The following is a 14142-nucleotide window of genomic DNA, read 5'->3' on the forward strand; positions in this document are numbered from 1 at the left end:
TAAACTAAACACATTTATTTTGTCTTTGTCTGTCATGTGCACAGGATGTTTGTGTTGGTTTTGTCAAACATAAATTCTGTTTTTTTTAATGAATGTATATTTACATTTGCTAATGTTACAAATTAAAATAACTATATGAATAAAATAAAACCAAAAATGAAAGCAAGGAAAAAACAGAAAGATCAGACCACACAGCCACTTTTGTGTTTGTTACAGGAGCTGAGGGCCACCTGTCTGGTCCAGAGATAATGAAAGGTTTGGTGGGAAAGTCCGTCACTGTGGAGTGTCCATATGAGGTACGAGCAGGCAGAGAAGTTCTGGTGTAAGACGTTGAACTCTACATGCTACCCTCTGGTCAGCACTGACAACTCTCAGAAACACATGAGGATGTCAATCAAAGATGACAGATCAGGAAGAAAGATCACTGTGACAATGCGCTCCCTCATGAAGGATGAAACAGGCTGGTATCATTGTGGGATAAAAGCACTCAACTTTGATGAGTCTCACCCTGTATATCTCACTGTGACAGGTAAGGAAAGGTTGTTCTTTAAAGAGGCATCTTCTCTCACATAAACGTTAAAGTAAAACAGAAAAAAGTCTTGATGTTGCTTAAAACAGGATGAAGATGTCACATTACGCCTGATATGTGTACCTGTAGATGTGTTTGAACAAAGAAATGTATGTCTAAGAGATGAATAGAAACTCCATTTAATTTCACAGTTTTTATTTGACTTTTAATTTCAACTACAGAAAGTAAATCATCACATATGAAATACGTAATTTATTGTATGAGCAAGCCACATTGTTTTTTGTCTGTTTGTTTTAGGTGCTGTGGAGAGCTTGGTAGGACCCAAGCTGGTAACTGGAAAGACTGGGAGCTCTGTGAGCATTGTGTGTCTTTACAGTGATGATTACAGAGATCGCAAAAAGTACTGGTGCAAAGAAGACATATTTAGGTGCAGTGAACTGGTCACAACAAACTATAACTCAGAAAAAGAGAGAAAATCTATAAGTGACAATAAATCATCTAAAGAGTTCACTGTGATAATGAAGGAACTAAAGAAAGAGGATGAGGGGCTGTACCAATGTGGAATTAAACGTACTTTACTGAGTGATGGATCATTCCTTGATGAAACTACTTCAGTATATGTCCATGTCAAAGGTAAGGGGGCTTTACTGTGTTAAATCCTGTAATAAGAGACAGTTTAAAATGAAATATGGAAATGTTAATTAAAATAGAAGTCAATTGAGAATTCATTTTGTGTTGATGGTTTAAATAAAATATTTCATGATTAAATGGTTTTCTTAAGGATTTCATTTTCTGCATTTTCAAGTCTGACAAAGTAGAAGCTGGCATCTGGTTCAGATAAAACAGTGCAGTTAATGAACTTATCAATGGGACATTAGTGAACCACAAAGCTAAGACATCCATGGGTGGGCAAGTGTTTGACAATTATCTTCATAGTATACCGATAGACACTGAGAAGAGAAAAAAAAAATGACAAATGAGTGGAAACTCAAATAAAACAAAGTAACAACATCTGAAGTCAAAGGAAAACAGAGGAGATAAGCAAAGCCTACCATGATTTATATCTGACATTGAAGTCATTTTGGTGAAACATTGCAACACAACAGTTTTAAAAAATTACTGTTCTATCAAAACAGTGGAAATTTTATTTTCTTAGAGATGATACAATCAGGCACACTAAAGGAAAACGTTCAATAATATGCTGATTCTTGAGTAAAATGGTGATATAAATGATTTAGATAAATTATCAGTATCATTAACTTCCCAAAATATTCTGTATTTTATTTATGAGTTTATTTTAAATTAGCATTTCTCACAATTTCTTTGAGTAATCCTAAATTATATAAGCATATTAGGAAATGGATGAATAGCTGAACGTAACAAAGGCTTGATTATGTTGGCCTAGTCTTTGCTTGTTGTTTGTTGTTTGTTTTAGAAAAAGGACCTGGTTTGCACTTTATTTATGGGATCCTTTGGCTTAATTTTCTAGAGTTATTGCAAAGTCCGTTTTACTCTTTGTTTGACATAAAGACACAAAGCTTTGCAGAACCTATATTTTTCATATATAGAGATCTAAAAACAAAGTTGTTTTTTTGGTTCTATGTATATTCAATTTGTTGACAATGCAAAACCTAGTATGATTACAGATTTCCTTTTACTGTGGGGGACAGAATCACAATAAGTTCACAGCATTGAGATTTTGAACTTGAACTTTATTTCCAATCAACATAATCAACATAAAAATACATTGAGGATTATAACATAATATACAATACATGACACCATCAAAACATTATTATTTGCAGTAGTAAAAGAAATGCACTAAACACACATATACGATATATGTATATGTTGTCGGAGATGGCTGGGGGGACGACCCGGCCGGGATGCCCAGGAGGACCAGAGGAGGGCTTATGCCTTCCCCAGCCCATGTGGTGGTGACCACCCTGGTACCTTTGGGGACCATGGGTACAGAGTTTTGAAGCTCAACCCTGTAGGGGCCTGTGGTCACCACCAGGGGGTGCCCCTATGCCTTGGGAGCCCTGGACTTCAGCACTTCCACCTCATTATTATTATTATTATTATTGCTGGGAGGAAGAGGAGCAGGGACACCCAGAGTGCTTCCGGGGATGCAACCAGCACTTCCACCACACTGGGGTGTGACGGTGGAAGATTGCCGGAACACACCTGGAGCACATCCGAGAGATTATAAAAGGGGCCGCCTCCCTTCATATGACAGCTGGAGTCAGGTGGAAGAGGACGAGGTCTCTGGAGGAGGCAAGGAGGTGGCCTGAAGAGAGAGAAGGCATTGTTGTGTTGTGGCCAGGACTTTGGGGACTTGGGGTTGTGTGGCACTTGTAAATATGGTAAATTAAAGTGTGTTGGGTGACATGAACGTGTCTGCCAGTTTGTGTCTGGGCCGGTCACAACAATGTATATATATATATTGTGAGACGCCCGCCTGGCCACAGACAGACAGACACTGAATGTCTCGAATACACACACTTTTATTAAACACAACACTACACAGTGCCACAACCGGCCAACTTAGTCTCTTTCTATGCTTCTCTCTCTCTCTCTCTCTAATTCTTCAGCCACTTTTTCCTCCTCCTCAGGCTCCTGTCTTCTCCCTCCTGACTCTCGTCCCGATTGGAGTGTGGTGACCTCCTTTATACAGCACCCGGAATTGCTGCAGGTGCTTCTTGATTAGCATCCAGCAACACTTCTGGGAGTGGTGGAAGTGCTGCATGCCGATTCAGCTCCTCTTCTGACAGCACTTCCTGTTGTGGCGGAAGTGCTGTTGACCACCATTCTGGAGCTGTCCAGGCCCCCCCTGGTGGTGGCCATGTTCTTCCACAGGGTGGAGCATCCTGGCTCCATGGCCCCATTGCAACCCAGTAAAGCTGCCCTCTCATGTTCCGGCGAAAATACTGCCCCTCTCCAGTTGGGCAATGTCCCCGTACATCTGTCACAGTATATATATATTATGTATAAATATATACCCATCCATCCATCCATTATCCAACCCACTATATCCTAACTACAGGGTCACGGGGGTCTGCTGGAGCCAATCCCAGCCAACATAGGATGCAAGGCAGGAAACAAACCCAGGGTGTAGAAACTGCAGGGCATATATATATATCAGCACCCTCCACAATTATTGCCACCCCTGGTTATGATATGTTCTTAAGATTCAAATATATTCTTTGTTTTCCCAAAAAATATAGGCTCCCAACACAAAAAAGAGAAAAATCCAACCTTTAATTGAAGTACATCTATTCATTGGGAAAATAGATCCCACATTAAGAAATATGTTTTTAAATGAAATCATGTGTGCCACAATTATTGGCACCCCTGCTGTTAATTCTTCATACAACCCCCTTTTGCCAACAAGAAAGTATTTAATCTTCTTCTATAACATTTCACAAGGTTATAAAATACAGAGACATGGATTTTTGACCATTCCTTTTTGCACAATTTTTCTAGATTGTCCAGAGTCCTGGGTCCTCTCCTCTTCAGCCACCCCGCAGGTTTTCAATGGGGTTGAGGTCTGGGGACTGAGATGACCATGGAAGGAGCTTGATTTTGTGTCTGCTGAGCCATTTTGTGTAGATTTTGCCATGCGTTTAGGGTCATTATCGTGCTGGAAGTCCCAGTGACGACCCATCGTCAGTTTTCTGGCAGAGGCATACAAATTTTGATTTAAAATGTCCTGGTATTTCAAGGAGATCACGATGCCATGCACCCTAACAAGGTTCCCAGGGCCTTTGGAACAGAAACAGCCATACAGCACCACATATCCTCCACCATACTTTACAGTGGGCATGAGGTGCTTTTCCGCATACTAATTCTTGGATTCACGCCAGACCCACTTAGAATATTTGTTGCCAGAAAGCTCAATTTTAGTCTCATCTGACCAAAGTACACAGTCCCAGCTGAAACCTAGCACTGCTTAGCAAACTCCAGACATGTACATTTGTGATTGTAGGTGAGAAAATGCTTTTTCTTTGCATGTCTCCCAAACAGCTTGTTGGCATGGAGATAGCGTCTTATGGTTGTCATGGAGACTTTGTGAACCCCAAGATACAATTCTTTAGTGCAGTTCTCTAATAGTGAGCTCTGGAGAATGTTTTACTTCTCTTACCATCCTCCTCACTGTGTGTGGTGGCAAGATAAACTTGGGTCCTCATCCAGCCTTATTTGTCACTGTTCCTGTCATTTTACACTTCTTTATTATTCCTCTGGCTGTAGATACAGGTGAGGCGAGGAGCTATTTTCTTGTAGCCATTACCTGACTTATGAAGGTCGACGCACATCAGCCTTACTTGAACAGCATGTTCTCTTGTCTTTTCCATGTTGAAGAGTGAAGAGTGGCTAAGAGCAATAGGACTCTGACACATCATATTTATACCCCAGGGACAAAGGAAGTCATTAATTACTAAGTTCCAATTTACTCTGATCAACAAAAATGCTTCAATTACATTTATTTTCTAGGAATTGTTAGGGGTGCCAATAATTGTGATTTGATGAAATGATTTCATGTAAAATATGTATTTCTTAATGTGGGATTTTTTTCCCAATGAATAAATGTACTTCAATTAAAGGTTGGATTTTTCTCTTTTTTGTGTTGTGAGTCTATATTTTTTGGGAAAAAAAAGAATTTATTGGAAGCTTAACAACACATTTTAACCAGGGGTGGCAATAATTGTGGAGGGCACTATATATATATACTCAGCAAAAAAAGAAACGTCCCTTTTTCAGGACTGTGTATTTCAACAATAATGTTTTAAAAATCCAAATAAATTTACAGATCTTCATTGTAAAGGGTTTAAACAATGTTTTCCATGCATGTTCAATTAACCATAATCAATTAATTAACATGCACCTGTGGAATGGTCGTTAAGACCTTAACAGCTTACAGAAAGTAGGCATTTAAGGTCACAGTTCTAAAAACGCAGGACACTAAAGAGACTTGTCTACCGACTGTGAAAAACACCCAAAGAAAGATGCCCAGGGTCCCTGCTCATCTGCGTGAACGTGCATTAGGCATGCTGCAGGGAGGCATGAGGACTGCTGATGTGGCTAGGGCAATAAATTGCCATGTCCGCACTGTGAGACGCCTAAGACAGCGCTACAGGGAGACAGGAAGGGCAGCTGATCATCCTCGCAGTGGAAGAGCCCGGATCTCAATCCCATTGAGCACGTCTGGGAACTGTTGGATCGCAGGGTGAGGGCTAGGGCCATTCCCCCCAGAAATGTCCAGGAACTTGCAGGTGCCTTGGTGGAAGAGTGGGGTAACATCTCACAGCAAGAACTGACAAATCTGGTCCAGTCCATGAGGAGGAGATGCACTGCAGTACTTCAAGCAGCTGGTGGCCACACCAGATACTGACTGGTACTTTTGATTTTGAGCCTCCCTTCATTCAGGGACACATTGTGAAACATTTTTAGTTTATGTCTTATGGTGTTGACTCTTTTACTGTTCATACAAATATTTACACGTTAAGTTTACTGAAAGTAAAACCAGTTGAAAGTCAGAGGACATTTCTTTTTTTGCTGAGTATATATTATGTATATACACATATTTTATACACACACACATATATATATATATATATATATATATATATATATATATATATATATATATATATATATATATAAAATGGATGGATGGATATATATATATATATATTATTTACACTGGATGGATCTGGAAACGGCAAAGATGAATCAGAGACTATGTTGAACCAAACTGACTGCAGAATGTTTAAATGTCTAGCACTTCTTTCCTTTATTGAAACTGATAATGTTTCCGCTGTGGTAATAACTGAAAGAGATGACTGCCCAGGTGAGTGTAGTCTATGTCTATATTTCCAGCACATTTCCTGACCTGTAATGTATACAGGACCTTAATGGAGTCCAGTTTCAGGCCTACAATCTTTTCTGTTGTCCGCTTAACACACTGCAGTTTATGTTTCAAGTCAGCAGATGCTTTGCCATACGTAACTGTTATTAAGAAAGTGAGGATTATTTTAATGATGATAAAACCTTATCAGCACTGAATGAGACAAGTTAAACCTTTTTAGTCTGAAGAAAAAAATATAAGCTACTGAGCTTTCTTGGTAAGAGTGGTTTTATTTTAATCCCAGTTGAGACTGTGAGTGATAGTTGTGCCAAGAAATTTAAATTATTCTGCCCTGTTTACAGTGACATCTTTAATAAGTCAGTAGGTGTAGGAGGTGAAGAGTGTCTCCTAACAACAACAACATCAACATTTATTTATATAGCACATTTTCATACAAAAAAATTTAGCTCAAAGTGCTTTACATAATGAAGAACAGAAAAATAAAAGACACAGTAATAAAATAAAATAATATAATAAAATAAAAGTAAGGTCTAGGGTGGACAGAAAAAACAAACAAACAAAAAAAAAAACTCCAGCTGGAGAAAAAAGAAAATCTGTAGGGATTCCAGACCATGAGACCAGCCAGTCCCCTCTGGGCATTCTACCTAACATAAGTGGAACAGTCCTCTTTGTATTTAGGGTTCTCACAGAAGGACTTGATGATGATGGTCACGTAGACTTCTGACTTTTAGTCCATCAAAGTTGGAGCATCATGATGCTTTGAGTAGGTGGTGGTGGCGCAGGCCATCACCACAAAGAAACCGGAAAAAGAAACAGAAGAGAGAGTAGGTGTCAGTATGGATTTTAGAGCCACCATGAATAGTTATTTTCATGAATTGAACATACAGAGTGTCAAGATTAAGTTAAAGTGAAGTTATAAAAAGGCCATGTTAAAGTAAAATTCCTAAAATTCACAGTGGATGAAGAGATGTTAAATTTATAACACTTCTGTCTCCAAATAAGCAAATGGGCGTCATTCACACTTAATTGAGTAAAAATGAAATATTGAAAAATTAATTATTTAAATATGAGTGTGTAAGCCTATCTCTGTTTTCCTAATTATTTGGGCCAGTTACAAGTCATGTACTGCTCAAAGATTTTACAGTTTAATTCAGGAAATGGCTGCACAATAGAAAACATACTATATATCTATACTAATAAAAGGCAAAGCCCTCACTCACTCACTCACTCACTCACTCACTCACTGACTCATCACAAATTCTCCAACTTCCCGTGTAGGTAGAAGGCTGAAATTTGGCAGGTTCATTCCTTACAGCTTCCTTACAAAAGTTGGGCAGGTTTTATATCGAAATCCTACGCGTAATGGTCATAACTGGAAGCTGTTTTTCTCCATTTACTGTAATTGAGATGAGCTTGAACGCCGTGGGGGCGGAGTTTCGTGTGACATCATCACGCCTCCCACGTAATCACGCAGTACATAGAAAACCAGGAAGACCTCCAAAAAGCGCTGAAGAAAACATGCATTATATAATTGAGAAGGCAGCGAAACAATAAGAAGCGAGCGAGTGACATATACAACCATGTTCATGAGTTCTGCTACTTCGGAAACAAAGCACGATGTAAATCTACACTTTAAATTAAGTTCATAGACAGGCTGCCGCTGGCGTTTGTAATTTAGTGCCTGCCCATATAAGGCCGTCCGTCAGCGGCAATCCAATAGCAAACTCCCACTAAATATTCACGGGTGAAGGACTGTGTTTATGGAGAGGAAGATGAGATGGTCAGGGTGGTGTTTGACACAAACTCAGCGAAACTGCGAGAGAAAGTTTTAAGTGCCAGGACTAAGGTAACATTAAATACAGCCACGGGCATAGCACGAGATGGCACCAGCACAGCTGGGAACCTTCGATGCATGTACACCAAGCGGCTCACGTGAAATGACGCAGTGCACAGATAAAAGGCAACAGTTCCAAAGAGCGCTGAACAAAAACCGAATTACACAATTGAAAAGGCAGCAAAAAATATGAAGCGTTTGATAAGCATATTCCTAAATCCAGCTACTGCGGAAACAAAGCACACGGTGGAAAAAGTTAATGTCCCGCTAAAGGAAGACAGTGTAAAAAAAACCCGTGCATGCAGTGTGTCAGGTCTCAGATAAAGAAGAAAACGAGCTGTTTATTGATGCAGTAAGAAACGAATCGATGAATGAATCCTGTCATCTTTACAACGATTGACAAACACGGAATGTAACTTGAACACAACACATCCTACAAATACGAGCCTGATTGAAAGAAATAATGATAATCAAATCCTTGATGACAGCAACACTCAGTAACACTCACAAAACAAATACTGTATATTGACAGTCATGTTACGTTATTTTTAAAATGTTCCCTTTTCTTTTTCTAGCTTTTTTAACACACTACTTCTCCGCTGCGATACGAGGGTATATATATATATATGTATATATGTACAGTATATCCTGATCTACATACTCGAATAATGGATACTTTATTCGCCATCAATGATTGTTTTGGTAAAGCCAGACTCAGTGTATTCATTAGATGAACGGTAAAAAAGTAAGAGCGAGGGGAGGATGCAGGCTGTAGTGCGCGTCAACTCTATCTGAATTGCGCGATCACATTTCAAAAAATATATCTTTTCAAGTTCTATTTAGTCCATATTTGTCAAACTCAAGGGCCACGGGCCACATCCGCCCGCGTGTAATTATATCCGGCCCGCGAGATCATTTTATATACTGTATTATTGTTATTAATGGCCCAGGTATATGAAGCTCTGGTAACACAATAAACTACAGATCCCATAATGCAGCGCTTCAGCTGCCTTGCATCAGGGTAACCTGAATGCAATTCAGAAGATACAGAAAACAGCATAATTAAATAAGAATCTGACACTTCAGCGGACGTTTTAACCCGTGCACAATCACAAAGGGATTTCAAGTGAAGCTGCTTTTATGGGAGACACAAATGCACCAGTTCACCTTGCCCCACTTTCCCTGTTGCCAAGTACTGTTAAACCAAGTCGTCACTACGGTGTTCCCAAATACGCACTTTGCTGATAAACTGAGCGCACTGCGCACTGAGTTTGCACGGCGCTTTGGTGACTTTGATGAACAAAAAAAGTCCGTCTACATGCGGCTCGAACCTTGTGCATGTTTGGTAGCACATATCTGTGTGAGAAGCTCTTCTCAGTGATAAAGAATAACAAAACAGCACACAGGAGTCGCCTCACTGATGAGCACCTGCAATCCATCCTGAGAATCTCCACAACACAGAACCTCACACCAAACAGAAACGAACTTGTGGCCAAAAAAAGATGCCAGGCGTCCAGCTCTAAAATGACATATGAGCAAAGACAACTGAATGATTTGATTTGTTATTGCACGTAAGAGCGGAGTCAACTGTTTTAACAAACAGCGTATTGCACTGATACGAAATAGCTGTGTGTGTATATATGTAGATATGTATGTATATGTATATATATGTTTATATATGTGTGTGTGTATATATGTATATATATATATATATATGTATTTGTGTGTATATGTATAGATATGTATATATATATATATGTTTATGTGTGTGTGTGTAAATATATATATATATATGACAACAACACTCATCACTCACAACAGTGACAAAACAATTACATTGACAATCAGGTTACGTTATTTTCAAAATGTTTCCTTTTCTTTTTCATTGCTTCTTTAACACACTACTTCTCCGCTGCGAAGCGCGGGTATTTTGCTAGTACACTAATAAAAAGCAAAGCCCTCACTAACTGACTGACTGACTGACTGACTGACTCATCACTAATTCTCCAACTTCCCGTGTAGGTAGAAGGCTGATATTTGGCAGGCTCATTCCTTACAGCTTCCTTACAAAAGTTGGACTGGTTTCATTTCGAAATTCTACGCCTAATGGTCATAACTAGAAGGTATTTTTCTCCATTTACTGTAATGGAATTGAGCTCGAAAGCCGTGGGGGGCGGAGTTTCGTGTGACATCATCACACCTCTCACGTAATCACGTATTATGTAGAAAACCAGGAAGAGCTACAAAAAGCTCTGAAGAAAACATGCATTATATAATTAAGAAGGCAGCAAAACAATTAGAAGCGAGTGAGTGACAGTTCCAAAGAGTGCTGAACAAAAAACGAATTACACTGCTACGCTCAAATAGACAAACCGCACGCCGTGGCGCAATAGTAGAGGCTTCGCCTCTAGCTCCGAGGTTCGATTCCCGAGAGGGGATGCACTAAGTATGTACGCGTGCTTCTTGATTCATTTTAGCCTCGCATCCCCTTGGTTTGAGACGTATGAAAAAATATGCGGTTAACGCAGAAAGACAGATCACCAATTGAAGCTTTATCAATAATGGATACTTTATTCGCAATCAATGATTGTTTTGGTAAAGCCATACTCAGTGTATTCATTAGATGAACGGTAAAAAAGTAAGAGCGAAGGGAGGGTAACTTATTGAGGCACACAGGCAAAACCACAATAGCACGCGGGCCTGATGTACTGTAGTGCGCGTCAAATCGATCTGAATTGCGCGATCACATTCGAAAAAATATTTCTTTTCAAGTTCTATTTAGTCCATATGTGTCAAACTCAAGGCCCATGGGCCACATCTGGCCCGCAAGATCATTTTATATACTGTATTATTGTTATTAATGGCCTGGGGATATGAAGCGCTGGTAACACAATAAACTACAGATCCCATAATGCAGGGCTTCAGCTGCCTTGCCGAACACTTACCGCGTTAATCAAGTCTAGCTTATGATGCTGCAAGTTATTGCGAAGCTATCCCACACGATGCCGAAGAGAAAAGGTGATTCTGAACATAGAGCCTTTAAAAACCGATGGGAGGCTGAGTATATGTTTACTGACATTGCCGGTAAACCCGTGTGTCTCATTTGTGGAGCTAATGTGGCTGTAATTACAGAATTTAATCTAAGACGGCACTATGAGACAAAACATCAAGATAACCTGAAAGACCTGAATGCAATGCACAAGATACAGAAAGCAGAAGAGTTAAAGAAGAATCTGACACTTCAGCAGACGTTTTTACCCGTGCAAAATCACAAAGTGATTTCAAGTGAAGCTATTTTTATGGGAGACACAAATGCACCAGTGCAACTTGCCCCACTTTCCCTGTTGCCAAGTAATGTTGAACCAAGTCGGCACAACGGTGTTCCCAAATACGCACTTTGTTGATAAACTGAGCGCACTGCGCACTGAGTTTGCACGGCGCTTTGGTGACTTTGAAGAACAAAAAAAGAATTTTGAGTTGTTTCGCAACCCATTTGCCATCGATGTGGAAACTGCACCTGTGCAGATTCAGATGGAGGTGATTGAGCTGCAGTGTAATGGCACACTGAAGGCAAAGTACGATACTGCAGGGCCCGCACAGTTTATTCACTCCATTCCCGCAGAAATGCTCCAGCTCCGACTACATGCAGCTCGAACCTTGTGCATGTTTGGTAGTACATATCTGTGTGAGAAGCTCTTCTCATTGATGAAGACTAATAAAACAGCACACAGGAGTCGCCTCACTGATGAGCACCTGCAGTCCATCTTAAGAATCTCCAGAACACAGAACCTCACACCAAACAGAAACGAACTTGTTGCCAAAAAAAGTTGCCACATGTCCAGCTCTGATAAAATGACATAAGAGCAAAGACAACTGAATGATTTGATTTGTTATTGCTGAAAAGAACACATTTTATTTATATTTCCAGGTTTTGTTATGCAGCATGTTCATATTTGAATTTGTAAAATTTTGACAGGATATATTTTTATGGAGAGCAAAATCTTTTGTGATATTTAAAATTTAAGTTTATTTTTTATATAAAATTACATAAGAGTAAAGAAATTTGAATGTTTGTTCTTTTAACGTTTACTTTATTTCCAACTTGTATAATTTAGACAGGATATATTAGTTATTAAGTTATATAAGTTATTTAAGGTTTGAGTTGATTTATTCTGGAATAATATTCTGTCGACTAAATAAAAATTCCTTCTATTTAAAATTTAAATAGAACTTGAACAGAAATGATAGTTCATAATATCCACGCAGACTTGCACGTAAGAGCGGAAGTCATCCGTTTTAACAAGCAGCGTATTGCACCGATACGAAATAGCCTGCCCATTTAATTATTTAGGAATGGATAAATAAATTAAGATTTTGTACAAATAATGTTTTTCATTTTTCTTCCTTTATGGATTCTGGCACCCCCAGCAACAGTTTCTCGCACCCCAGACACTGTATATATGTGTGTGTATATATATATATATATATATATATATATATATATATATATATATATATATATATATATATACTGCTCAAAAGAATTAAAGGAACACTTTTTAATCAGAGTATAGCATAAAGTCAATGAAACTTGTTAGTTAAGTAGCAGAGGGGGTTGTTAATCAGTTTCAGCTGCTGTGGTGTTAATGAAATTAACAACAGATGCACTAGAGGGGCAACAATGAGATGACCCCAAAACAGGAATGGTTTAACAGGTGGAGGCCACTGACATTTTCCCTCCTCATCTTTTCTGACTGTTTCTTCACTAGTTTTGCATTTGGCTACAGTCAGTGTCACTACTGGTAGCATGAGGCGATACCTGGACCCTACAGAGGTTGCACAGGTAGTCCAACTTCTCCAGGATGGCACATCAATACGTGTCATTGCCAGAAGGTTTGCTGTGTCTCCCTGCACAGTCTCAAGGGCATGGAGGAGATTCTAATAGACAAGCAGTTACTCTAGGAGAGCTGGAGAGGGCTATAGAAGGTCCATAACCCATCAGCAGGACCAGTATCTGCTCCTTTGGGAAAGGAGTAACAGGATGAGCACTGCCAGAGCCCTACAAAATGACCTCCAGCAGGCCACTGGTGTGAATGTCTCTGACCAAACAACCAGAAAGACTTCATGAGGGTGACCCAAGGGCCCCATGTCCTCTAATTGGCCCTGAGCTCACTGCCCAGCAGCATGCAGCTCGATTGGCATTCGCCATAGAATACCAGAATTGGCAGAGGCACCACTGGTGCCTTGTGCTTTTTAAAGATGAGAGCAGGTTCACCCTGAGCACGTGACAGAAGTGAAAGGGTCTGGAGAAGCCATGGAGAACATTATGCTGCCTGTAACATCATTCAGCATGAGCTGTTTGGTGGTGGGTTAATGATTGTCTGGGGAGGCATATCCATGGAGGGTCACACAGACCGCTACAGGCTTAACAAAGGCACCTTGGCTGCCATTAGGTATCAGGATGAAATCCTTGGACCCATTGTCAGACCCTATGCTGGTACAGTGGCTCCTGGTGCACGACAATTCCTGGCCTCATGTGGTGAGAGTATGCAGGCAGTTCCTGGAGGATGAAGGAATTGATACCATTGACTGGCCACCACACTTTCCTGACCTAAATCCAATAGATCACCTCTGGGACATTATGTTTTGGTCCATCCAATGCCACCAGGTTGCACCTCAGACTGTCCAGGAGCTCAGTGATGCCCTGGTCCAGATCTGGGAGGAGATCCCCCACAACACAATCTGTCATCTCATTAGAAGCATGCACTGATGTTGTCAGGCATGTATACAAGAACACAGGGGCCATACAAAGTGCTGCGTACAATTTTGAGTTGCTGCAATTTAATTTTGGCAAAATGGACTAGCCTGCCACATAATTTTTTCACTCTGATTTTTAGGGCGTCTTTGAAT

The 14142-nt window shown here is 39.9% G+C and overlaps 1 protein-coding gene across 1 annotated transcript in view; it reads left to right on the top strand.

Moving 5' to 3' along the window:
• Positions 1 to 215: 215 nt before the first annotated feature.
• LOC120521957 (polymeric immunoglobulin receptor-like) overlaps positions 216 to 14142 on the top strand; it is a gene marked incomplete at its 3' end in the record, with an annotated part of 74344 nt that continues 60417 nt past the window's right edge. The window contains exons 1-2 of the mRNA XM_039743221.1: positions 216 to 529; positions 827 to 1162. Of these exons, the coding sequence (XP_039599155.1) occupies positions 292 to 529; positions 827 to 1162 (574 nt within the window). The remainder of the gene's footprint in view (positions 530 to 826; positions 1163 to 14142) is intronic.

The sequence above is a fragment of the Polypterus senegalus genome, unplaced genomic scaffold, assembly GCF_016835505.1.
Source record: "Polypterus senegalus isolate Bchr_013 unplaced genomic scaffold, ASM1683550v1 scaffold_4923, whole genome shotgun sequence".
In the NCBI taxonomy this organism is placed as follows: domain Eukaryota; kingdom Metazoa; phylum Chordata; class Cladistia; order Polypteriformes; family Polypteridae; genus Polypterus; species Polypterus senegalus.